This window comes from Gobio gobio (genome assembly GCF_949357685.1).
Source record: "Gobio gobio genome assembly, chromosome: 11".
NCBI lineage: Eukaryota > Metazoa > Chordata > Actinopteri > Cypriniformes > Gobionidae > Gobio > Gobio gobio.
Genome location: NC_137104.1, coordinates 35,197,668 through 35,225,617, shown reverse-complemented (window position 1 = coordinate 35,225,617; position 27,950 = coordinate 35,197,668). Strand labels below are relative to the sequence as shown.

Sequence of the window (27,950 nt, the reverse complement as noted above, 5' to 3'; positions counted from 1 at the left end):
ATATACTGTATATGTGGATAAACTAATACTATACACCTTTAGGACAAGTTAAGCAGAAAAAAAAACATGCTTTGATAAATCATAATTCTAAGACAAAATTAATAACTATGACAAAAAGGCAAAATTATGAGATACTAAGTGATAATTATGATATAAAAACTGAAAATTATTTCAGAAAAAAGGTGAAACTTTCGAAATACTAAATCATAATTGAGATGGTCGAAACTAATCAACTCAAAATTGAGTAATTATAACAAATATTAAGACAATTATACAAAGTATACGCATAAAGTGATGCATAAAGAAAGTATGCATCAAACAAAAGTAGTTCTCATTTGTGTTTATTCCTTTTATTATGTATTTGCATTGAGAGCATCATGTGCGTTTCAAATAGAACTTCCATTGTACTTTTATCTTCTTGTTTTCCTACAAAATGATGTTTTTATTCACCAACACTACCCCTAATGCAGCAGTAGACCTGTCTAAATCACACACTCTCTGATCAACACAAGAACTATCACTCTTTCTTTAACATAATACACGCGCACACGCACACACACACACGTCATTTAGAAATCAAAAGCATACTTCTCGTGTTGAGCTCACAAGGGAGGAGGAAAGACAAAGGTAACGTCCAGAGAGCATGTAACAGACTTTAAATGCTATGATTCATCGGCAGTATGCACACATCTCCACGGGATACATACAACACAACATATGAATAAGGTAACTAAGTCACAGAAAATGATCACAACGAGAGTAATATGTAGTGCCTTTATAAGGAGATCAATAACTAAGAGCTTTCAAATGGGGTTCACCCTACGTTGTCGTTACCTCTTGATCAGAGAAAATGGTTTGAGCTCGAAACGTAATGATTGAACCAAAACGCAAAATGACCGACAGACATAGTTAGACAGGTCCAAAAAATGAATAAACAACAGAAAAAAAACAGACACCATCTGTTCTTTTTGGAGATAACAGCGGCTGTATCAGGGGCAGGCTGGTGAAGAAGACTTGAAACGATGGATGAGGAAGGACCAGAAATGCTCAATAGGGAAACTGGGCTGTTGGTGGAGATGTGACGGTTATTGGGCGAATGAGTGAGGGTTTGAGGGAAGGTTATAAATAATAGGCTCTGTGGTTTCATGTAAGGCTACAGAGGGTTCAGGGTAAGGGCACAGGATGTAAGGACACAAGGTGCTCATGGTTAGATAAAATGGGAGGACAGGATCGTGGTTTTGATTTCATATTAGAGCAGGAAAAACGGCTGGACAAATAATGCGCTATGATAACGGAGAGGACGAGTATAAGGAAAGAGGAAGTGTGGGAGAATCCTGAGCTGTAGAGACTGTCGTCGGGGTGGCTGGTTTGCAGGGCAGCGTGTGAGGGGTGGTTCGCTCTGTGCCTGAGTGCTGCTGAGGGGGCTGAGGGGTCCTCGGGGAGAGCTCCAGGCTGCCCACAGAGATGCCTGAGTCCGTGCTTTGGCTGCGGCCGCTGGCGGTGCACGGGTCCTCGTCAGGCTCCGCCTCTTCCTCCTCCTGCAGCCACTGAAGTTCTGACTCCTGCAAAGGGAACGACCTGCGTTCCCATGGCAGCACAGTCTGCAAACAGGAGAGGACAATGATTCATTGAGGTTATTAAACTCCAAAACACTGGGTTTATTATATGCATTCATATTCTTGTACAATGTACAATATTAAGCATATATATCTTTCAAAATTCACTAACAGCCCCCAAAAGCAGACGTTTTTTTTAAGCTAATGAAAGTTATTCCATCTAACTAATTGCCATGGTTACAGCAATAATGAAGTTGAATGGAACATTAAGTCCTCTTCCTCATGCACGCACACACACACACACACACACACACACACACACCTGCTGTTCATCCTCAGCCTGGCTGAAGGGATCGTCCGCTCCAATACAGAAGGGGCTGCATGGCGAGACGTCTCCTTCTCCAAAATGACTCTGCCTGGAATCTGGAGAGCCAGGTGTCTGCTCCAATCCCCTGGAGCTCTTCCCATCCCCATGGTAGGAGGAAGAAGATCTGAGGAAGGAAGCCAAGCAGAGAGTGCAATTTCGAGCAGTGACCGCAGCTTCCTGCAGTTTGACATGCTATACTTAATCTAAAATTGTTTTAAAACTACCCAGAGTTTTATGGCCACATATCAATTGAGAGAGCACATGGCTTATGTGTAAACTTCAACAACAAACCATCTTTTATACATTTGTCAATTTTAGGGTTCATGTTTGAGTTATTTGCTAACTACACAAATGTACATATTTTATTAATTTAACAGAGTTCTAATACAGTACTATTGAGAAGTTTGGGGTCAGTGAGATGTTTGAAAAGTCTCTTATGCTCACCAAGGCTGCATATATGATCAAAAAGACAGTAAAAAAACAGTAATATTGTGAAATATTATTACAATTTAAAATAACCATTTTCTGTTTTAATATATGTTAAAATAATTTATTTCTGTGATGCAAAGCGGAATTTTCAGCATCATTACTCCCGTCTTCATTTCACATGATCCTTCAGAATCTGTCAAGCCATATCTAACCTATAGTTTTTTATTTATTTTAATGTTCCAAATACACAGTAAAACATTATTCTGACAGAGATACCATTCTCCATCACATATGCCTCTCTTTCACTCAAATTATTCTCACCTGCCCCGGCGACGTCTACGAGCCCAACTCCCCCACCGACTCCTCTCTCGGCTCTCACACACTGCATGGCGGCTCAGAAACAGCGCTTCAGAGAGATCCTCCACCTATAGTTACATTGTAAACAAGTATGCAGCGATCAATTTGAATGGTCGAGAAAACCAAGAGATAAAATACCAAGTATCTTCATGAGAAAGCATGTAAAGAAAATCCAAAGAAAGTATACACACCTCTTCCTCCTCTTCATTGTCCAGTCCTTCCCCATTGGGCTGGTGCTGTGTGTTATTGTAATTCAACGACAGGGCATGTGGCCCCTCCTGGTTCTTAGACACCCCTGAGAGAGAGTCCAGCTCTCTCCAGCTAAACACAAGACAAAGTTCCACATTTTTCATCAGAAACCAAAATACTTAACAATCGTGCTAGACTGATATATCAGCAAACATTTTAAGATTATCAGCAATAGCCGAGAAAACCTGCTGGCTTGGCCAATTAGCAGACACAACAGTTCCTAATTCTCTCACATCATAAATCTACTAACAGCCACATAAAAAGTATACATATAAAAAAATAAGAAATGTATTAGTGGTATCATTATACTGTATTACACATATCAGCATTTTATATATTATATTTATATTACATTATATTATATAGCATAGTGCTATTATGAAATCACAAAGTTTGCAATTTGTGCTTCATAGCAAAGTGTTGTTATAATTTACATGCGTGGAGTCTGTCTCAGCTCGGTTAAAAACTCCATCTTTGCATATGCTGCGACTTTGGGTTGCTTATAACGTTCATCTGGGAACGCAACGTGTGGAATTTCACCAGATTTTTAACATGAATCATTTATACACCGGAGCTAACTCAGGAGATTACATCAATATGTTTCTAAATATGCAATCTGTTGTTTATCGTGATTTCAAAATAAAAATGTAAACCCTCTCTCTGACTTTGGATGTTTTGATGCCCACATGTTTTTGTTTAAGAAATTACAGTGGCTGTAGCATTTATATCATAAGGAAGTGGCCAAATATTAAAGATTAAGTGAACATTTAAATTAGATATTGTTTGGCCACTATTAAAGGGGTCATGAATTGAGAAAAATAAACTTTTCATTCAGCCTTTGATATATAAAAGTTAATTTTGATATAAGAATATCCTGTAAATTTCGTAACAAGACAGGTCGAGACTGGATTTGCAGACATATTGAGATTAAAATACAATGCTGTGCCTTCTATATTGGATCCGACAAGAACGGTGCAACACACTTATGGGAGTAAAATATGTTTTTAATATACGTGATAGTATTGCTTTGTTCCAGATCGTTTGATATCAACTGATTTTGTTGCAGAAGTTTTGAACATGCTGATTTGTCTGCAGTGAAGTTTTGGTGATGCACATACTTGGCTTGTGTGTGTGTGTGTGTGTTTGTTAGTGATGCACAGTTCGAAGTTATATCCACCGATCGGGCGGGCCAAGTAATACAAAATAAAACGCCTATTAACTGCGGGTGGATGAGAGATAAATAATTGTGTTTGTTTGACAAAAGACATTTTGCGAGCCCTGTGGGCGGATTCCGGTTGCCGTTTCTCCACATTGGAAGTTTTCAAAACATTTCCCCATATGCACTGACAGGGGAGCCAAAACTCATTATTATGCAAAACTGTTATCCAATCATAGCAGTGGCCATTTACTTCCAAGTCTTCAGTGCAGCACGCCCATAAAAACGGAGCGTTCCAGGAGAGAGGCTCAAAACTAGGGTAGAAAATAGCCTATTCATTATTCATTATGACGTTTTAATGTAAAATCCACGCAAACGTAATAAGTTGACCTCAGACAACAGTAAACATTTTTTTTTTTAAAAGCCAGTTCATGACCCCTTTAAACAAGGATTTGGTCCTGCTGTACAGTATGTGTAACAACAACAGTCACCAGGCTTTTGGTGCCCTCTGCAGGCATTAGTTATAATACATAATGTACTGCAAGTTGATTATGTTTATATTATGTATATTACATTATGTATTTTAACGGTGTTGATCAATAAAACCAAATGATTACTTGCTTTTGATACTTTATTTGGAGCAATTATTATTGCCTCATTGTTATTATATATGCATTTTAAGTAATTAAAAAAAAAAAAGACTATTGTTCGCTTAGGTCTATTTTTATTACCACAATAATAATAAAAAAAGCGTATATATATTTTTTAGGTCCTAAATAACCTAAAAAAAAGCCAATATCTGTTTACACGATTATTCCTCAAAATAATAGACCAACTACTCGATTACCGAAATAATCGTTAGTGACAGCCCTAATACAAACACACACACACTGCCTGGATGAAAAAAAGTCACTGTTTGGATTTAAATGGTAAATGCTTAACACAGTGTCTACACCAGACGCGACGAAGCGACCGTTGCAAATCCATTTGTGTTTCTAATGAGAAGTATCACAAGTGCTTGGGGTACATCATTAATAGAACGAGGCATCAGTTTACTGTCAGGGATTTGTTGTATTGTGTCGCATCCAGTGAAGACAACTTCACAGATTATAATGGGTTATACTGTCTTTTGTGGCATTGCATCGTGCTGCTCGCGTTCACGTAGACAAGAGTCCATGATCGGATAACTATTACAGTGATTATTATGTTTCTAGCATGTTATATGTTTGGCAACAGTTCTTCTAAACCCTAATTGATGGTGTGTAGCTTTTCATTTCTTAACCATGTAGGAAGACACATCATGACCATATTCCAGGATGACAATGTCAAGATTTGAGCATCAGGCTCAAACTGTGAAAGAATGGTTGGGAGGGAGCATGAAGAATCATTTTTCACACATGAATTGTAAATGGGCATGAATTGACCTTATATTCATTGAAAGTTTTTGGGATGTGCTTGACTCTTGCATTGTCAATCCAAGATCTCTTGCATTGTCAATCCAAGATCTCTTGACCACAAATTTATGGACCTCTTGATGGAAATCAATTTTGTAATGTTATTTCCAGGTGCCAATGTGCCCAAAAAATATTCTTCATGCTGCCTCCTAACCATTCTTTCACAATTTGAGCCTGATAAATCATGACTTTGTCATCCTGGAACATGGTCATGATGTGTCTTCCATATGATGTGTCTTATATGATGTCCTATATGATGTATCAGCCACTGCAAACCCATACAAGTATGCTAATAAGTTATTTTCTTTCTTTGTTTCAGCTTCCTTATAAATGTAAGTACACTATACACTTTTGTTACTAGACTGGCTCTAGTTTGGAATGTACCTTTACTACTTTATGAAAGATGGGACACAAGGAAACAGTGGACACTAGGCACTGTGTTTGAATAATTGATGGGAAATTATTTGAAACCAAAGCCATTTTGCACAATGGCTATCTGACAGAAGGACCACAGGAAATACTGCTAAATGATGCAATCGCTCATTCTTGTTGTAATATTTTTGAGTAATAACTGCGTGCGGGTTTTGGACGTCTGGCTGCATTATTTGTACCTTGGGGTGATAATTTCCTTGTATTGTAATCTCTGTACACGTGCTCCTAGTCCAGCCAGGCCCAAAGGCATTACCAGGTTGTCGATGTCAAACGAGCTTTCTGCTCTTCTCCTTCGCAAAGGCTGAGGAACAAGAGAGAATTAAGAACTAACTAAACTAACAAGGAGAATAGTAAGCTATTGACAATTTAAATTTTTTTTAACCTGATTTACCTGAGCAGGTGTGTCTGTCGATGAGGGTGTTGTCAGCAGGATTGGCAAATCTGGAGTTCGTGGATGAAGACAGTTGGGAATAATCACACCTCTCTGGCTTCTGCACCCAGAACCACCTACAAAAGCAATTTTATTAACTTCTTGAAAACAGTAAGACTTTTTTTTGAAAGAGGTCTCTTATCAAGGCTATTTTTATTAGATCAATACAGGAAATGCACTAATATTGAGAAATATTATTACAATTTAAACCGACTGTTTTCTATCATACAATATCATTCAGAAATCATTATAATATGCTGATTTGCTGCTCATGAAAGAATTCTTATTATGATCAAATTAATGTTGAAAACAGTTGTCCTCAATACTTTTGAGGAAACAGTTTTTTCAGAATTCTTTGATAAATAGAAAGTTTAAAAGAACAACATCAATTTGAAATAATCATCATAAAACATTACAAAAGTCTTTACTGTCACTTGTGTTCAATTTAATGCATCCATGCTGAATACAAGTAATAATTTCTTCTTTATACAAAAATCGAAATGTACAAAATCCAAATCTCTGACCAGTAGTGTACTATATACATTGTAAGTGTGTGTTTATCGATATAAGTGTAAATATATATTTCACCTACCAGGTGTGTTAAACAAAGGAGGCAGTGTATTGGGCGGACGAGGACAAACTAGTCTCCTCCTCACTCTTCCAACTCGTCCCTGGCCTCGCCTCCCCAGCCAAGAGGACGCTGATGACAGGTCTGTCCACTGCAGAGAATTATGAGAATGGTGCCCGGCCAGCGGGCGTATCCCACAATGCAGTGTGAGGGGTGAATCTGCAATGGAGGAAATTCAAAGCATGAAGCTATTTCATCCACAGTATTCCCAAAAAGTATAAGTACACTTAATCCACACTTAGAAATATATGCATGTCACTGCATTTGATAACAAAATATCAAACAAACCAAAACATTCTGCATTCTGCTTTTAAATAAAAAATTTTTTTTTTTAAATTAAAAAAAATAGTTATGCTGTTCAAAATTAAGACACTTCTTGGTTGTCAAATGCCATATATACATGTTCAGTCATTGTGATGCTAGAACCACATCTGACCTGTGTGATGAACCTGTATGAAGTCACTTCTTAACCACTAAAATACACTTTGATTGGTTAAAAGTATTTCCGAAATGTCAGAATAACGTTACAGAAAAGTAACATTAGTTAACATCATTTATTTGCACATTCCACTTGATTAGATATTTTTTTGTCTATTTAATAAATAAAACAATATCAAATAATTAAACGAACGCAATTATATAATAAATATATATATATATAGGGCCCCGATTAAATACTTTTCCAGTCGACTAGTAGTCGTTCATTTAAGCCTGCTGTTAAGCGTGCTGCTGTTCAGGGAGACCGAGACGCGCATCCGGTTTGTTTTCTTTATTTTACAAAAGCACAACGTTTTGCTGTTGTGAGTGTACTGTACACAAATAAAAGTAGACCAGTTTACAGTTTGGAATGAGGTATTACTCTTATAGCCTATGTATGACAAAAAAATGACAGAGTTAAGTTGAAAAAATGCAAGCTTCCTCACTCATTAACATTAGAGTTAGCGGCCATGTAAAGTTGCTACTTACATGTTTCAAATGGTAAACCATATTTGAGGTCAATGGATGATAGGCGCACGATTTTCTGCGCGACATACAGTGTTGGGAAGGTTACTTTGGAAATGTAAAAGGGTAACTTGTAATCTGTAATCTATTTAAAATGTAATAAGTAGTGTGACTATTTCAATTACTTTATTAAAGTAATGTAACTAGTTACATTTGATAACTTTTCTAATTTCCACCACCAGAACGCATTTTTTTCACTTGCCAATGGTGGCAACTCTCAGACAGGCTGTAGCCTAAAGCTTTTAGCGGCAATGTGGGTTGATTGGCAAATTCAAACAAGAGAAGCATCAGAATAGCATCGCTTTATTAAACGGCCTTTAAATGGCAGGAAACCTCGCACACATCAAAAACAAGCAAAGCAACAAATTAAGATTATTCAACATATACTATATTTTTACAGAAAATATTCAGATGCAACCACCTTTGTGATTGTTAACATTATCATGAGTAACTGTAATTTAATTACACATTTTTTCTCAGTAACTGTAACTGATTACGGTTACATTTATTTTGTAATTAAAATTATTAGTTACTCCCCAACACTGGCGACATACTGTAAAAGACCTTTTGTCACAGTGAAATTGAATACTGGAAGTGTGCGTCGAAGCAGTGTATCTATTCTTCGGTATGTATACTTTCAATGTGTTGTTAACACCTAGTTGAACAAACTCCTCTTAAAATAAGCATCTGGAGGATGATTTCAAAATACGGACATTTTCAGAGACAGGAGAAGAGCGAAACTGATGATTACTGTGTACAGGATTTTCCAAACTCAAAAGGAACTTGTAGTTTTTTAATCCAACACAAGCCGAGGCTCGTAACATACGTGATTATTTTACCCCACGTGTCGGTGCTCATCTAAATAGACAAGCACTTTATTCTCTCAACGCATTACTGTTTAAGATTAATTCAATGTTTAACATCATTACATTTCTTTAAGCCAGCTACCGCGCATTCATTAATCTATTTTAATACTGCTCTCACAAAAATTAACCATGGTTTTACAACAAATAAAACCAAAAAATACCACGGTTATTGTAGTTTAATGGTATTTGTAGTAAAACTGTGATAAATACAAATGGTAATCAATCCACGAAAAAAAAAAACATACTACAGTTACTACAGTTTTACTATAATAAAACCTAAGGGTGGGAGAAAAGGTCGATGCATCACGATTCGTTATCCAACGATTCAGAATCGATTCTCAAAAATTCAGAATCGATTCTGTGTTCAGAAAAACCCGTTGATAGGCAAATGTTCGTATGCTGGTGAATTGGCTTCGTTTAAGATAAAATGGACAAACTACGACCTGCTCAGGGGCGTCGCACCCGTGGGGACACTTTTCCCGGTGAGACGGTTCAACACCCGCGCGTTTTATGCAGTTTTTCCAGAGTTTTGCACAAACGCCTTACAGCAGTCGCTCCTCTGTTTCTCTGGCCGCTCTGTGTCTGCGCTCGCTGTGGCTGCCTCCCCATTTCAAAAAATTATTTTGCTTGGTAAATGCAAAGGTTTTTAATTTCAAAAGCATTTCTAAATTAAGTTCATATTTCCAACAAACGAAATTCTGAGCCAAAATAATGAAGTGGTGCTCAAGTAGGCTATAAGGCGCTTTCCTTGCCATTAATGCTTAATAACACTCCTATGTTAGGGTTAGGGTAACCCTAACCCACATCAATGGAATGGCTGTTGAGCGTGTCTCCAGTTTCAAGTTCCTGGGGACCCACATCTCGGCGGACATGTCGTGGACGACCAACACCTCCAGCCTGGTCAAGAAGGCTCACCAGCGCCTCTTCTTCCTGAGGACACTGAGGAAGAATCAGCTCTCCTCGGCTATCCTGGTGAACTTCTATCGCTGCGCAATAGAAAGCATCCTGACCAACTGTGTGGCAGTATGGTATGGGAGCTGCTCTGTTGCGGAGCGCAAGGCACTGCAGCGGGTGGTGAAAACTGCCCAGCGCATCACAGGGACTCCACTGCCTGCCATCGAGCACATCCAGAGGAAACGCTGTCTGCATCGAGCTCGCAGCATCCTCAAGGACTCCTCTCACCCAGCCCACAGACTGTTTTCTCTCCTGCCCTCCGGCAGGCGTTTCAGGATCCACCGGACCAGGACCAGCAGACTAAAGAACAGTTTTTTCCCCAGAGCTGTCTCTTTATTGAACTCAAACCCCCGTTGATCCACTTCCCTCATAAACTGATAACTCTCCTACCTCACATCTTCCTTCACTTTGTTATTTGCACTACCGACTGTTTATCACAGTAACAACTGTTTACATATGCATCTTGCACTGCCATATCTTAACTGGATTATGCTCATTTGCACTGCCGACTGTATTTATAGTACCAATGTTTACATTTGCATTTTTGCACTGTACTTCTAAATGTAATATGCAACCACTTTCCACTGCACTTTACACTTCTTTTTTTTCCGGATAGCTCTGTCCATAATTTATTGCACTACCCTAATCCACTGCTATTCCTCATATTAGCCTAACATATTATTGTATACCTCTATCTGTAAAATTCTGTTTATAGTAATAGCCATCTGTATATTGTATTCATAGTACATATTCACCTGTAAATTCTGTTTATAGTAATAGCCATCTGTATATTTATTCACTGTACATATTCACCTGTAAATTCAGTTCTGTTTATAGTAATAACGTCTCTCTATTTATACATATTTATACATATTCAGTACATATCCATGTCCTGCACTTACGCATCCATTGTATATCCTGCACTTGCTGCTATTGCACTTCTGGTTATACCTAAACTGCATTTCGTTGCCTTGTACTTGTACTTGTGTAATGACAATAAAGTTGAATCTAATCTAATCTAATCTAATGTCTCCGATGCGGTGGCCGGGACATAAACCTACCAACATCCGTGGCATCATTTTTGGAATGACTTATCTAATATTGCTGAACTACTGCACAATGTTTCAAACGAATGGAAAATTCTGAACAAAGATTTCGTTTTGGTGAGTGATTCGTTAAATTTCTCTAACATGACTGTTGCAGCTCGGCAAGTTCTCATGTGAGATGTTATGCGCAGACACTGAATTTGACTTCTCAGCGAGCGCTAAAGTTGTTTTTCTTCTGCATTAGCGTATGTTTTAAGGATTTTTTTGATGCTCTAAACAAAGTAAACTTTTTTTTGCTTTAAAGAATTTTTTTTTAAATGTTCTAAAGAAACAGAAAAATTGTCACACTTAGTTGTAAATTGAGAACTGTTTATTCTTAATGATTGTTCTTTGTAATTGTATGGCTTACTATGTTTCATTAGAGCTTGTTAATCTTGAATATAACTGTTAATAAAATAAAAGTATTGAAAGAAATCTTCATAATCATTTTTAATATGGCAATACTGTCAAACAGATATTCTAACTAAAAACAAAACACATATTAGCTCCAATTTTGGTTAAAATGTAAAGCTCATGTATTTGCACAGCAGGATAATTAGTTACCAAAAATGTATGTTAAGAATCGTTTTGGGAATCGGATCGTTACTCCCAGAATCAGAATCGGATCGAATCGTTAAGTGTCTTAAGATTCCCACCTTTAATAAAACCATGGTTCGTTTTCGTAAGGGTTTTTATCAGTCAAATTAATTTAAAAATGTAAATTCAACAGGTATGAAATAGAAAAGTAAGAGTAAGAGAAAAACACTGTTAATGAGAAAACGAGCACTGGACTGCAGCAGGTTAGTTGGAAAATACATATATTTATTATTCAGAATGCACATTTGGAAGGGAACATTTCAGCAGGCTGAAGATATGAGATGTAAATATCCTCAGTTTGGAAATGCATAGGTATACTACACAAAAAACATACTCCCACATATTATTTTCAAAAAAGGACCTTCATCCCGCCGTATCACTCCCACTCATGCATTCCTCAATTATTGTTGTGTCGGGAAATCGTGAAAACTGAGTAAGAGTGTCGTTGTTTAGAATTAGAGCAGCCGGATTGCTGCAGTAACACGGGCGAAAGGATTCAGCCATTAGTTTTGATTGCGTTGCGATAGTACTGAAAGTAGCGATAAACTGCTTCACATACCGGAAATAGGAAGTGTGATAAAGGTCTATTACCACAAGGGCCCGCCATCAACAAACTGTCCCTCACGGACTGTGAGACTTTGCCACTTCCTATGGTGTTTTTTTCTCCTCGACTAACTGACTAATAAAATATTGGTCGACTATGCCTCTAACGTTTAGGGGGCAGATATATATTGGATGCGATTAATCGATTACCCAGCACTATATATATATATATATATATATATATAGATTTTTTAGATATATAGAGATTTTTTTTTAGATTTTTTAACTAATATATATATATATATATATATATATATATATATATATATATATATATATATATATATATATATATATATATATATATATATATATATATATATATATATATACATATATACATACAATGAGGAAAATAAGTATTTGAACACCCTGCTATTTTGCAAGTTCTCCCACTTAGAAATCATGGAGGGGTCTGAAATTGTCATCGTAGGTGCATGTCCACTGTGAGAGACGTAATCTAAAAAAATAAAAATCCAGAAATCACAATTGTATGATTTTTTTAACTATTTATTTGTATGATACAGCTGCAAATAAGTATTTGAACACCTGAGAAAATCAATGTTAATATTTGGTACAGTAGCCTTTGTTTGCAATTACAGAGATCAAACGTTTCCTGTAGTTTTTCACCAGGTTTGCACACACTGCAGGAGGGATTTTGGCCCACTCCTCCACACAGATCTTCTCTAGAACAGTCAGGTTTCTGGCCTGTCGCTGAGAAACACGGAGTTTGAGCTCCCTCCAAAGATTCTCTATTGGGTTTAGGTCTGGAGACTGGCTAGGCCACGCCAGAACCTTGATATGCTTCTTACAGAGCCACTCCTTGGTTATTCTGGCTGTGTGCTTCGGGTCATTGTCATGTTGGAAGAGCCAGCCTCGACCCATCTTCAATGCTCTAACTAAGGGAAGGAGGTTGTTCCCCAAAATCTAGCAATACATGGCCCCGGTCATACTCTCCTTAATACAGTGCAGTCGCCCTGTCCCATGTGCAGAAAAACACCCCCAAAGCATGATGCTACCACCCCCATGCTTTTTAGGGATGGTGTTCTTGGGATGGTACTAATCATTCTTCTTCCTCCAAACACGTTTAGTGGAACTATGACCAAAAAGTTCTATTTTGGTCTCATCTGACCACATGACTTTCTCCCATGACTCCTCTGGATCATCCAAATGGTCATTGGCAAACTTAAGACGGGCCTGGACATGTGCTGGTTTAAGCAGGGGAACCTTCCGTGCCATGCATGAATTCAAACCATGACGTCTTAGTGTATTACCAACAGTAACCTTGGAAAACGTGGTCCCAGCTCTTTTCAGGTCATTGACCAGCTCCTCCCATGTAGTTCTGGGCTGATTTCTCACCTTTCTTAGGATCATTGAGACCCCACGAGGTGAGATCTTGCATGGAGCCCCAGTCCGAGGGAGATTGACAGTCACGTTTAGCTTCTTCTATTTTCTAATGATTGCTCCAACAGTGGACCTTTTTTCACCAAGCTGCTTGGCAATTTCCCCGTAGCCCTTTCCAGCCTTGTGGAGGTGTACAATTTTGTCTCTAGTGTCTTTGGACAGCTCTTTGGTCTTGGCCATGTTAGTAGCTGGATTCTTACTGATTGTATGGGGTGGACAGGTGTCTTTATGCAGCTAACAACCTCAAACAGGTGCCTCTAATTTAGGATAATAAATGGAGTGGAGGTGGACATTTTAAAGGCAGACTAACAGGTCTTTGAGGGTCAGAATTCTAGCTGATAGATAGGTGTTCAAATACTTATTTGCAGCTGTATCATACAAATAAATAGTTAAAAAATCATACATTGTGATTTCTGGATTTTTTTTTTGATTATGTCTCTCACAGTGGACATGCACCTAAGATGACAATTTCAGACCCCTCCATGATTTCTAAGTGGGAGAACTTGCAAAATAGCAGGGTGTTCAAATACTTATTTTCCTCACTGTATATAATACATTTTTAAATATATACATGCATGTGTGTATTTATATACATAATTATACACAGTACACACACACATATATTATGTAAACACAAACTTTTATTTTGGATTCATTATTTATTTATCGTTTGCCCAGGATTAAAAATTATATATTGCATGCATCCTTTTTATAAACTTAAATATGGGTAAGTTTCATAAAAAAAGCTACATTTTGAACAAAAAGCTGTCAAAGATGCTTGTCAAAGACTACATCCAGATCAGATTCAGAACGATGATCAAACACAAATGGGGTAGATCGAGTCCATCAACACCCCTAATGCTTGCACAGTCCTAGAGCTCGTTCTGGGTCGACATTTCATTCAGTAACATTAGATAGTTTTGATTTATATGATGTTTAATGTTGATGATAACGTTATTTTACATATACATCGGCTTACATGCGATCGCTTGTTTATTTCGGTCTCTTCTTCATCTGTGTTTTGATCAGGAGAAGATGCGTAATCACGCCCCCTAGCGTATGTAACAGTGAAAACACGGAAAACCAGAAAATTCTGTGTTTGGTGGGGAAGCGTTTTCTAACAAATAACGGAAAATTCTGTTTGGCGGGGAAAGAGTTAATTGCTAATGTGAACTTTTACACCACAGACTGAACAAAATTTAGCATTGCTTGGTAATTGGTTGACCTAAATTGGTATTATCTAATTGTGTACTTAAATTGAACAGCTGACAGAATTTTTTTTACAGAAATTTCTGTTAACCCTAAAACACAACACAATGCAATATTAATTCACAATTCAAAATACAGGTAAAACACAATAAAAAACCAATTGGTAAAACCAATATGGAAAATATATATTAAAAGATAAAATTCGAATTTGTTTTCAGGGCCATTGTAATGTGAAAGTGTGAAAATAACGAAGAGATAATATACGGATCTCACCTGATGGCATTGAGAGGACAGGGTGAACGGACATATCGAGCAAAGTCTGACGCATCCACAGACCCTTCTCCTTGTCTGAAGGGGAGCGAGGAGGAGCACCACCACATAACACACACACAGTTTGGGGTTTACACCAACACTGTAACGAAACCGCCTGAGAGGGACACACAAATGCAAGAATCGGTTTTATTATCCTCAATGCATAATATAAAATGGATAGCAGCCACTAATAAGAGTTACTTTGCATAACAGAAAGGTAGCAGCAACGGCAACTATGAGATCGTCTTCACCTTTGAACCCAGCGCAGCGCAATCTTCCAGTCGAATGAGTCTGTGACGCCGTTGCCGGAGTAACGGTCGAACCCGTGCAGAAGAAGAAGGTGGACAGGGCACTGTTTGCGGGGTGGTGGGGTCTTCTGACTGACACTTCCAGTTAGAATCACCAGCAGAGGACAACCTAGGGGGTGGTACAATGGTACATTAAATGTCAAATCCAAAAATCTATCAGTGTGTGTTTGTATGCAAGTTAAAATGTCTACTGACTTGCAGTGTTTGTGTGATGTGGGGGAGGAATTTGATACTCTGAGTGGTGTGTCAGGCACAGAGTAAGCAGACCGCACCTGGACAGAACATAAAAAGTTAAGATGAATCAAACAACCCACAATAACCTAAAAACATACATGAACACCCAGAATACCTTTCCCTGTCGAAGATGCGTGTAAAGCTCCGTCAGCGCACGGGTCCGATACTCCAGCTCTGACACTTGAGTCTGCAGCCACACCCATCTGCTGCCAAGCCACGCCCTGCTCTCCGCCCACTGCCATTCTTTGCCAGTGACACTGAAAGTGTATGCATAACATACAATGTAATGTGAATAAAACATTTACATATTACATTTATGCATTTGGCAGATGCTTTTATCCAAAGTGACTTACACTGCATTCAACACTAACTATTTTTCTCCTTAGTGTAAAGAACATTTTAATCATCAGAAGAACATTTCTCATCTAAAAAGAACTGTCTGTGCAATGGTTAAGGTCCTTCATGGAACCATAAATCAATAAACAATCTTTATTTAACAGTGAAGGTATACGTTTTATCAGTTCATGTATACTCTGGGAATCGAACCCATGACCTTGGTGTTGCAAGTGCCAAGCTCTACTGTTTCAGCTACAGGAATGCAAAAAAAGGCTCTTGCTGAGTTGAGGATGAACAATCTTCTGACCCATTTATTCTCGACAGCCCAGTGAAAAAGGGCCTTGTAGCCTCTTAATGTAGCGGCCATGAATCAAGTGCCAGTACAGCATTTATATTGTACAGAACAATAGTGATTCAAAAGCAACACCAACATGCAATGAGTCGACTCATCTGAAGCTTTTTGTACATATGTACGTGTAGGTGTACATGCATGTGTATATACAAGAATAGGCAAGCTTTTAAAATGGTAATTTTTAAAGGGATAGTCTACCCAAAAATCACATTTGTGTCATCATTTACTTACCCTCATGTCATTCCAAACCTGTATGACTTTCTTTCTTCTTCCGAGCACAAAAGCGGATACTTTGAGGAACAGTTTTGGTTCCCATTGACTTCCACTGTATGGACATAAAAATACACTGGAAATCAATGGGTACCAACTACAGTTTTAGAATACACATGAGGGTGAGTAAATGATGACAGAATTTTAATTTCTGGGTGGACTATCCCTTTAACACTGGTTATTTTGTTCCATCACCCTGGGAATGTTTTTTATTTTTTTTTATCTTTGGCATATTGTAATGGAGCACTGCTGAAAACATTGCTTAACTCAGGGTTAAGAGATCTTAACCTGGGGATAAGCATAACGTGAAAAGCTTACATTGATTTGATTGACAGTGGTCTAAAGCGACGACCTCCTCTCTCCAATCCCTGATCTTCGCCACTGTCACTGTCACCTCCAGAGCTGCTGGCCGTGTGGTCAGAGTCCAGAGCACTCTCTGCAGTCCGGAGGATCTCGCTGCAGCTCCGTGCCAGCCTGCTCAGCTCAGTCGATTTTCTGGACACGGCACTGGGCCTCCTGGTGCAGCTCAATCCTGTGCTCCTGTATAGGCCATGCAGTTGCTTTGTGACATGCCTCTCCACCTGCTTCACCTGCACGGCCTGCAAGCGCCTCCAGAGGTGGTCGGTACGACCCTCCAGCTCTGCCTGCCTGCGTTCGGCTTCATCCCTCACTGCCTCTATCTGCTCTGTGCTGGGGCACTCAGTCCCCTCAGCATCAATGCCCACACCTGTTCCGTCACACTTATGTGGCTCTGGCTCTGTCCCGTTAGGAGGCCCACTCTCGGACTGAGAAGAACTGATGGAGAGGGCACACATGGGCTTTTTTACGCACTCACGTAGGTCATACTCGGGCTCTGGGGCTTGGAGGGAGTGCTGCGGTGGGAGGCTATTGTGAGGGGCACCGTTTCCGCTGACCCCGTTGTTATGGTGGGCAGAGCTGGCAAGAAACGAGCGCACCCTATACAGTCTGACGCGCCCCTTCGCCGTCCTGGATGTGGGCAGATGGGCTATTTCATCAGGCGGGCACGCTGCAAAATTCATTTTTTGGGCCCCAGTAGTGTTGTTGCACTGGATACGACGTAACGACGTGCGCTTGAAAGTCTCGGCAGTGCTCGCGGAACCCTTCACATGAGCTTCACCATTGGAACCAACGCGGGCCGCGGCGTCCGAGCTGCCGCAGTACGTGCCCGAGAAACACACCCTCTTGGAAACTCGGGTGAAACTGCATCCCCGGCGCTTAATGACCGCGGGCTCGGAATTCCCGTGACCACACCTTGCAGCGGCCGTCATCATCGGGCGTTCGGTCTCGGCGTGCGCCGTGTGTCCTCGTCGGGCTCTGGCGGTGCGCACCGGCGGCAGTCTCACGCTCGGTCTGCGCTCGTCCCTCTGTATGGTAGCGCTCATGAAACACCGCAAACCAGCTCCTTCATGATCAATATTAATGCTGTTATCCTCGCCCGCTCCACCGCTTTGTCTACAAAAACGCCCGCGTCCTCCACCGTATTCCCCCGATTCCGCGCATTCGTCTCCCTCCCGTGTGATATCAGCAGCGCCGTTCGTAAAAAATCCGTCCTCGTTCATTTTCTGGGCCGGATCCGTAACAACGGAGGTGGCATCGTCCCATTCGCGGAACGCCTGGGCCTCGGCTACGCTGCTCTCCCTGTCTGAGCTCCGCACTGGGGCAGCGCTGGTGGCTGTAGCCGCAGCGGCCGAGCTTCCGTCAACGCTTACGGGCTCACCGCAGCCTCCTCCCCCGCAGCAGCGGCTGGCGCTATGCGGACACCCGGCCCCACAACTCTCCACTCCAGGCCCGGCTGCACTAGCGCTCATTTTATTCCGATTGCAGTAATAATACATCGCTGTGTCGTTGGCATGGCCGGGTGTGAAGCGACGACATACAACGAAGCCCCGTTAGCGTATTTTTTTCGTTTTCGAAAGGAAGACGGGCTTCTCTTTTCACCCGTCTTGCCTTTCCCTGCACTGTTGGCTGTCTACAACACTCCCTATTCTCACTGAGCATGCGCCGTTCACTGGCCCAACCTTCAGTAAAGAATTAGGGGTAAAAACTAGTTTTCACTTTGTTTGTCACACGCTATGACCTGATCCCATAGCAATATTTGCAGTATTGAAAATAATTATACCTTTAAAAATGTAAGAGGTTTATTCTATTAAACATTTTTTGTCTTCAAAATAAGTCGCAATCTCATGCAAGAGACTGTCTTGAAAAAGTAATGGTCAAGGGCATTTTGACATTCTTAACAATGAGGACAAAAAATTATATTAGCCATATTCTAATCGAGTTTATTGCTGTCCTCTACTTTGTGAACAAAATGATGGCCATTTTGCAGTATGTACTGCGTAGTATGCAGTAGGCGTCGTTGGCGCCTTTTTTGGTTTAACCGCTAGAGGCGCTGTGGAGTCTTCAGTCATTCTGGGTAGCGGAGGCTAATTAGCATGTAACAATGGCCACACAATCCCTAGGATCTGCTGCTGCGGGACCTACGACAACAAGTCAAGGCAGTTGCAGCTCTTCATTGAGCCGAAGAATGGACGGTGGGCCGTGCTGTAAATTCTGGGAGAGCCCGGAAATAATCTCTCAGATGGAAACAGTTCGCAGTTGGATTGGAAAGCATTATAAAAAGGTTAGCGAGCTAGATAGCCAGAGGAGGACCACATATAACGTTCCCCCGAAGCTTTCCTTGAATTTTTTTTTTTTACACAGGCAGCTTGTCTTGCTCTTTTTTTTGTCGCTTTCTAGTTCCAATTAACTTCTTAATCTGATTCTTAAAATACTGACCTGGTATTTTGTCTGTTGGTCTTGTATAATACAGAAATGAAAAGCTAACTCGACAGAATACGTAATTGACAGGACAGAAGTGACAACCTTCACCCCGTGTTCATGTTAGCAATAAAGTTATGGTGATATCAAACTCCACAACTCCACCCTTTGATTCAGTATATTAAAAAAAATGATTTGTAGTTTCCATAAGATGCGATCTAAGTAAATGTTTATGCTAGCAGCATGCTAGCAGCTTTAAGTTTGTAAGAACAGGTTTGTGGTCAAAGGTGTTTGTTTACCTGACTCAACTGACACACCCCCTCTCAGTGCCATGCCATCCCTGCCCATTATCCACTGTGTAGGTTGCACGCTCCATGATGCATTTAATGTTTAAAACTGTTTGTGTGTAAACCAGAACAGTGAGTAGCAAAGACCATTTGTAGGGAAAGCGCCTAAACACTCTTAAGCCTCTTTGCAACAATTGTTGTCCCTTTTTTTACTGGTTGCAAATGGTTGTGTAATTTTAAAAATAAGATTAATTGATAGTGTTTTTCCCCCCTCTCAAGTATGTGCAGACTGATGCTCCCTCCAGCAAGTCTCTGTCTGGTCTGGTCATCCAACTGCTGCAATTTCAGGAAGACACATTTGGTCGGCGAGCGAATAACCCAAGCTTCACAAAACTCCCAGTGAGTTGCTGCTTTTCCACTTTTTTCTCTGACAAGCCGTACATAAGCACGTTTATTCCTGTACCCTGTAAATTTATATACACAATTTTTTAATTTGTAACCAAGTTGACTGAGTCACGGAAGATATCATCACTACAACACTGCATCAGTCAAATCATGATCCATGTGAATTTGTTTCAGCATTGTTTCTTTGTCCTCAGGCAAAGTGTTTTCAGGACCTGAGGCCCGGCAGTGCTCTCTGTCATATTCTGGGTTCAGCGTACAAGTTTAAGACGGAACAGGGCTGGTTAGTATTAATGCAGAATAGTGCTGGATGGTATAACGGCATAAATGTGTGTGTAGAGATTCTAATGTACCATTTATTTTTACTTCTCATATTATTTTTATGTGTAATCTTTAGGTTTATACCCATCAAGTCTATATATATTTTACCTTTCAAAAGATTGTGGTCAGTAAGAGTTTTTAAGGTATTTGAAAGAAGTCTTTCAAGCTCACCAACACATACACTTGCTCAAAAATACAGGAAAAAGTAATAACTGAATAAAAGTATTAATTCCTTTAAAACAATACTGACCCCAAACTTAATTTTTTAAATATAATATGATTATATAATTAAAGTTACTTATACTGTTCCATGATGTAAGATTTTGGTCATCATACCGCCCACTGCTAACGGTAAATGTAAGCTATGATTCCTTAGCTAATAAAATTGAGTGTCCTATAAAGATTATGTCAAACTTTTCTCATCTAGTGTGTCATCTTTTTTATTTTTATTAAAGGAGGCGCTTTGATCTTCAGAATCCATCCAGATTGGATCGCAATGTAGAGATGTTCGTCTGTGTGGAGAAAACTCTGATACAGGTATTTGTGCTTGGATCTTTTGCAAAGACGAAGATCATGAGCAAATCCAAGTGTGGTACAGTATCTGACCTCTGTGTTTTGTTTTTGCTAGAATAACTTATTAAGCAGACCTGTGGTGTACCTGTCCCCTGATCTTGAACAGAAGCAAGCTGTTAAACTCAAAGACATTGTTGTGCGACACCAGGTCAGTGGAAAAACAAAAGGACCAAAGAAGTGGAGAAATATAATCACTACACACTTGATACTACAGATGGCCATTTAGAGTAATTTTGTAGTCAAGTACTCGTCACACACAAAAAACGATTAATATTTCATGTAATAATAATACGTAACATTTGTCTCACATACTAGTGTGTGCACATTGCTAATAAACACATTGTTGATTAGTGCATACACAATTTTGTCTTGCCTTTTCAGGGCACAGTAACAGAGGAGAGGTCACAAGCCACCCACCAGGTATACCCCGCATCATCCTCTACAGCAGATGAAGGTGTGTATATTTTTATCAAGTGTAACATTCGTTCTGGCAGGTCATGTCAGTCAAGCTCGCATCAGCTCACTGTCAGTTGATCCACGTCTACCTATAGGAATTCACTTTTTCCACATTTCGTTATGTTACAGCCTTATTCCAAAATGGATTAAATTCATTACCTCCTCAAAATTCTGACAATACCCCATAATGACAACGTGAAAGAAGACGATTGAAATCTTTGCAAATTTATAAAATAAAATAAAAAAAATCATGTACATAAGTATTCACAGCCTTTGCTCAATACTTTGAAGCACCTTTGACACCAATTACAGCCTCAAGTCTTTTTGACTATGATGCTACAAACTTCATAAGCACACCTCTTTTTGGGCAGTTTCTCCCATTCTTCTTTGCAGGACCTCTCAAGCTCCATCTGGTGCACAGCCATTTTCAGATCTCTCCAGAGAGGTTCAAACAGGTTCAAGTCTGGGCTCTGGCTAGGCCACTCAAGGACATTCACAGAGTTGTCCCGTAGCCACTCCTTTGTTATCTTGGCTGTGTGCTTTGGGTCGTTGCCCTGTTTGAAGATGAACCTTCACCCTAGTCTGAGGTCCAGAGCACTCTAGAGCAGGTTTTCATCGAGGATGTCTTTGTACATTGCTGCATTCATCTTTCCCTCGATCCTGTCTCCCAGTTCCTGCCGCTGAAAAACATCCCCTCAGCTTGATGCTGCCACCATCATGCTTCACTGGAGGGATGGTATTGGCCAGGTGATGAGCGGTGCCTGGTTTCCTCCAGACATGACGCTTGCCATTCAGGCCAAAGAGTTCAATCTTTGTTTCATCAGACCAGAGAATTTTGTTTCTCATGGTCATGGTCTTCAGGTGCCTTTTGGCAAATTCCAGGTGGGCTGTCATGTGCCTTTTACTGAGGAGTGGCTTCCGTCTGGCCACTCTACCATACAGGCCTGATTGATGGAGTGCTGCAGAGATGGTTGAACTTTTGGAAGGTTCTCCTCTCTCCTCACAGAAATGCTGAAGCTCTGTCCGAGTGACCATTGGGTTCTTGGTCACCTCCCTGACTAAGACCCTTCTCCCCCGATCACTCAGTTTGCCTGGGCGGCCAGATCTAGGAAGAGTCCTGGTGGTTCCAAACTTCTTCCATTTACGGATGATGGAGGCCACTGTGCTCATTGGGACCTTCTAGGCTACAGAAATGTTTTTGTACCCCAGATCTGTACCTCGATACAATCCTGTCTCTGAGGTCTACAGACAATTCCTTGGACTTGGACTCAAATCAAGTTGTAAAAAAAAACATCTCAAGGTTGATCAGTGGAAACAGGATGCACCTGATCATGGCAAAGGCTGTGAATACTTATGTATATGTGAATTTTATCGGGTTTTTTTTTTTTTTTTATAAATTTGCTATTTCAAACAAACTTCTTTCACGTTGTCATAATGCGGTATTGTTTATAGAATTTTGAGGAAAATAATGATTGTAATCCATTTTGAAATAAGACTGTAACATAAAAAAAAATGTGGAAAAAGTGAAGCACTGTGAATACTTTCTGGATGCACTGTAGGTCCATTCCATATTATCAGCAGCTTTATCACCTGGCTCAGGAGCTAATTACCCTCCTCCATCCCCAGCTCTGCCTCTCTTCCATAGTCAGGACTTCTGATATTCCTCTTTGATTCAGAATGCGCTCTCTTTTCTTATCCATGCTACGCTGCAGAGCAAAGCAAGTGTTTTCAATTAATTCCTATGGAAGTTGAGCTTCATGCTCACGTGCTAGCTCAACTTCCATAGGAATGATCTGAAAACGATTGCTTTGGTCAGCTCACTTCGCGCCAGTATGTGCGTGAGAGCATTCACATCGGATGCGTGGTGGCCAACCCTCTAATTCATTAACCTGGGCAGCGAAAAAACACATGCGCAGTTCGCACTTTGCTGACGATTGCGATGTGAAACAGGCATAATAGACAAAGCAGAATCGTTGTCAGTTCAATTGCGTAGGTGTTTAAATCGAGATCGCGATCTTTTAACGATTAATCGTTTAGCTCTACATGCCGCCAATCCAAACTGTATGCTACTTGTCAATCGTCTTTGACGATAGTGGTCCTGACAGAATTTTATCTTTCTGTCTGTGCAGGCAGGAAGGATGTGTATTTATTGGTTAAATATGCAGCGTCTTGGTGTATCTGTGAAACTGTTCATATCTCCCTCTGTATAACATTCAATGTTGGGCCTTTTCCAGAAGAGTGGCTTCGACCAGTCATGCGATTGGATCGGCATGTGATGATACATTGGGGGATGTGTCCGGACAGGTAGAGAATACATCACACATTTGCATATGTAATCTAAATGTGCAGTTTTACGCAAAATTTTGCTCTGTTTTCCACTAATGATGTATGTTTCATATTTTATTTTTTTAGTTATGACTCGCTTGTATCAGCAAACGATATAGATGGAGAAGTGGAGGAACCTCCCAACCCAGACAGGTGCTGGAAGGTGAAAAAAATATTTTAGTATTAATACCTTGAGTTCCCATGATCCCCCACACTAATTTATGTATGTCTTTTTGTCAGTTGTTGGGTTCCAACAATGATTAAAATTAGGGGTGCACAGATATACAGATTTTAACAAACAACTATTGGCCAATTCTGATAAAGATATGTCACTTGCGCAATTATTTGAACTTATGTCATTAAAATTGTGAATTTTAATAGTAGTGAATGTAGTGAATACATAGCCGATAGCATGAATTAAATGTGCAGTTTTACTATTTTAGTGGTTGAAATGGGTACTGCAGTCCAAATTTAAAATATTGGATAGAGTTGTTTTTAGATGGATGCTGTGGCTTTTTAGGTTTGGTAGAATATATGATCTCCTACCCAATTTGTTTTCTGGCTTCCATTGCTGCAATACTCTGTATTTTCCTCCAACTGGTAACCCGGGGTGTTGAAATACTATTAGGTAAATTGGCAGTGGGCGAGATCACACAGGCCAAAAAAAGACATTCTAACACGGAATGTATATTTTAAAGTTATTTATTTGGAAAAACAAGTATGTGAATGTAATGAAAGTAATGTCTCCTAAATATATTCAAACATGTGGTAATTGTATGCCTTTAGTATAGGCAAAAACTTTTAAGTTAGACACTTTTAAGGTATACTAGCTAGTTTATTGCTGCATCATCAAATCATTTTCATTGAACATGGATTGAATCCATTTAATATTCAACAGGCCAACAATATAAGAGAGGCACAAAGTAAGATGAAAAAAAGCAAACAAGACATCATAAACTTCAGGTTATTTTTAACATCATTAACTCATATTTGACTTATTATTATAAAACATTACATATTTCTATAATAAATAGAAAGACACTACACAACTCTGTGCCTTCACGCAGTTAATTAAGAAACTGGGTTGATATCAGCCTTTTTCATGCCATAATAGCAGATATGCCAAAGGTTTTAAACTGATTTAAAAAAAGCAACCAAATAATATCCGCAGCCGATAAATAAGTGGATCTCTAATTAAAATATGATATGAAATTTAAGATGTGCTCTTATTTGTAATGACATAAAAGTCTAAATAGCTACTTGAACACCTTTTATTTTCTCAGGTTCATGCCAAATGGATTCTCGACACAGACACATATAATGAGTGGATGAACGAGGAAGACTATGAGATTGACGAGAATGGGAATAGCATGAGTTTCCGCAGGCATATCTACCAAAGCACAGAGGTATGTTCATTTGTTATCTAATTTCATGCCTTTTTTGTTTTGCTAAATTTATTTTAGTTTGTAGTTGCTTTTGCTTTGGAGTTTTGTTTTTGTTTAAAGGATTAGTTCACTTCAATATTAAAAATTCCTGATAATGTACTCACTCCCATCTCATCCAACATGTTCATGTCTTGTTCAAGTTTTTTGAGGAAAACATTCCATGATTTTTCTCCACATAATGGACTTAAATGGCAACTAGCGGGTTGAAGGTCCAAATCAAAGCAGTTTCGAAGGGCTTCAGTCAGAGGCTCTGCATGATCCCAGACGAGGAATAGGGTCTTATCTAGCGAAACCATCTGTCATCTTCCAAAAAAATTCAAATTTATATACTTTTTAACCACAAATGCTTGACTTCGGTGTTGTTCTTCTTCACAACGTATTACGTCGGAAAGGTCACGCCCGTGACGTACGTGGAAGTACCAACCCAGTGTTAAAACTAATGTGCAAAAACTAACAAACACCCTTTACAAAGGTAAAACAAGGTAAAATCTGAGTTTTTCATGACCTTTCCGACGTGATGACGTCATACGTTGTGAAGATGCACAACACTGAAGTCGAGCATTTGTGGTTAAAAAGTGTATTTATTTATTTATTTATTTATTTATTTATTTATTTATTTATTTATTTATTTATTTATTTATTTATTTATTTATTTTGGGATCGTACAGAGCCCTCTGAAGCCCTGCAATGATTTGGACCGTCAACCATTGAAGTACATAATGTGGAGAAAAAATACTGGAAAGTTTTCCCTGAAAAAAACTTTATTTATTTCGGCTGAAGAAAGAAAGACATGAACATCTTAAATGAGATGGGGGGGTGAGTAAATTCTTAGGAAAATTTCATTTTGAAGTGAACTAATCCTTTAAAAATACTTGTCCTTTTAGACTCTTTAGTTACACTTTAAAGGGATAGTTCACCCAAAAATGAAAATTAGCCCATAATTTATTCACCCCCAAGTCATCCGAGGTGTATATGACATTCTTCTTTCAGACGAATAAAATCTGAGTTATATTACAAAAGTCCAGGCTAATCCAAGCATTAGAACAATGATTCATAGTTGCTCTGTTTTTGAAGTCCATAAAAAGTGCATCTGTCCGTCAAATAACTGCTCCACGCGGCTCCGGGGTGTTAATAAGGCCTTCTGAAGCAAATCGAAAATATTCATATTTTTAACTTTATCAAGCAAACTTTTGACCGACCGCATTCCATGGAAAAATGTTGAATGTTGAAAGTGAAACTCAAGATGCGTACGTGACGTCATGACGAGCGGACCTGGTCGTGTTAGTCTTTCGATCAGCAGGGGAACTTTCAACAATTTTTCCATAAATTGAACAGGGAAGGCGGTTGGTCGAAAGTTTTCTTGATAAAGTTAAAAATATGAATATTTTTCTTACACAAACGCGTCGATTCGCTTCAGAAGGCCTTAATAACACCCCGGAGCTGCGTGGAGCACATTATTTGATGGGCAGATACACTTTTTATGGACTTCAAAAACAGAGCAACTGTGAATCCAATTCAAATGCTTGGATTGGCCTGGACTTTTGTAATATAACTCAGATTTTATTCATCTGAAAGAAGAATGTCATATACACCTAGGATGACTTGAGGGTGAGTAAATTATGGGCTAATTTTCATTTTTGGGTGAATTATCCCTTTAATTTAAGGTGATGTAGTTACTTTGTACTTATGCAAATAAGTACTGAGTAACATTAATTATCTTGTAATTAAATTGTACTTACTGTAGAGTTAGGGTTAGTTACTTGCACCGAATCCAGGATTCGGGTTCGGATTTGGCCGAATATTGGGCTTTTTGACGGGTTCGGTTTCTGCCGAACCTCAGAATTTTTTTCCACCGAACCCGAACCCTAGGCTTGCACTATGCGTGCCCCGCTGGTCGAACGTAATGACTACGCTGTTGAAAGTGAAAAAATGAAACTCATGAACATAAAACGTGGCAGTAGCTACTTTAAGTCAAAAGAAGGCGATTCAAGTCGAGCTACATGTTCAATTTGCAATGCCGATTTGTCTCGTGATGACAAGGACCCTAAACAACAGCCGCTGTTAAAACATTTGCGTATGAAACATCCGAGAGAATACGAGTTGTGCATGAAGGATTCTACAGACAGCGGACAAAATGTATTTTATTTTACCGTGCAAACAGCCGCATATAGACCAGATAAAATATAAATAAAAAGAATAAAATACAGACCTACACTAAATATTTTTCACTTAAATAATTACCAAATTAAGATGACAAAACGAAAATACACTGAATCCGTAAGCTTTGAAGAACCGGAATTGTTTTTTTTTTTTGTCAAATAAAAATACCTCAATCCACACCTTGTACGTTTGTTTGTTTGTTTGTTTGTTTGTTTGTTTTTAAGCAACATGTCTAAGTGATGTGGGTTAGTCTGGAGCGCAGCCTGTTGACCGTTAAACCCGCGGCAGAAAACAACCTCTTTTAAACCGTTTAACTGATAGTATTAATCGGTCAAAGTTCTTACTTTTGTTTAACGGTTAAATGGTCAATAGCATCCCTACACTGCTGTGGACGTTGTTTACTTCGTTAATGTGTTTACTGTGATAATGGACTGAGGATGGGAGAAGGATTCGGTATTCGCTTTCAGATTCGGCCGAATCTTAACCAGTGGATTCGGTATTTGGCCGAACCCAAAAATATGGATTCGGTGCATCCCTACTTGTAATTGTGCATAGTTTACAGTTATTACTATAGTAAGTATGTAGTAATGTGTAACTTCGGCACCTGAAAATA

The 27,950-nt window shown here is 39.3% G+C and overlaps 2 protein-coding genes across 3 annotated transcripts in view; one reads left to right on the top strand and one right to left on the bottom strand.

The window, feature by feature from the left end:
- Window positions 1-324: 324 nt before the first annotated feature.
- Window positions 325-18,600, bottom strand: LOC307134037 (KAT8 regulatory NSL complex subunit 1). Its single transcript, XM_079829468.1, has 12 exons — window positions 16,909-18,600; window positions 15,748-15,889; window positions 15,594-15,670; window positions 15,342-15,507; window positions 15,052-15,205; window positions 7,023-7,217; window positions 6,392-6,507; window positions 6,180-6,301; window positions 2,901-3,030; window positions 2,674-2,777; window positions 1,879-2,047; window positions 325-1,601 (listed from the first exon to the last, which is right to left on the bottom strand). Exons 1-12 carry the CDS (start codon window positions 18,444-18,446, stop codon window positions 1,284-1,286), a joined length of 3,231 nt encoding a protein of 1,076 aa, XP_079685594.1. The 5' UTR covers window positions 18,447-18,600; the 3' UTR covers window positions 325-1,283.
- The window catches only part of smarcc1b (SWI/SNF related BAF chromatin remodeling complex subunit C1b), a 21,936-nt gene continuing 12,408 nt past the window's right edge, over window positions 18,423-27,950 (top strand). The window contains exons 1-9 of one of the 2 annotated variants that reach the window (XM_079829470.1): window positions 18,423-19,231; window positions 19,935-20,054; window positions 20,255-20,340; window positions 20,834-20,915; window positions 21,007-21,099; window positions 21,333-21,405; window positions 23,642-23,711; window positions 23,820-23,895; window positions 25,016-25,138. In XM_079829470.1, the coding sequence (XP_079685596.1) occupies window positions 19,052-19,231; window positions 19,935-20,054; window positions 20,255-20,340; window positions 20,834-20,915; window positions 21,007-21,099; window positions 21,333-21,405; window positions 23,642-23,711; window positions 23,820-23,895; window positions 25,016-25,138 (903 nt within the window). In that variant the 5' untranslated portion in view covers window positions 18,423-19,051. The remainder of the gene's footprint in view (window positions 19,232-19,934; window positions 20,055-20,254; window positions 20,341-20,833; window positions 20,916-21,006; window positions 21,100-21,332; window positions 21,406-23,641; window positions 23,712-23,819; window positions 23,896-25,015; window positions 25,139-27,950) is intronic. The other variant, XM_079829469.1, reaches the window with a different exon arrangement.

Excerpts from the sequence above, each read along its gene's own strand:
- LOC307134037 (XM_079829468.1), bottom strand. The coding sequence starts at position 18,446 with ATGTATTATTACTGCAATCGGAATAAAATGAGCGCTAGTGCAGCCGGG. Across the intron at positions 6,508-7,022 it reads TCCTTTGTTTAACACACCTG|GTGGTTCTGGGTGCAGAAGC; the intron begins GTAGGTGAAATA and ends TTGCTTTTGTAG. Across the intron at positions 2,048-2,673 it reads CGTAGACGTCGCCGGGGCAG|ATCTTCTTCCTCCTACCATG; the intron begins GTGAGAATAATT and ends TTCCTTCCTCAG.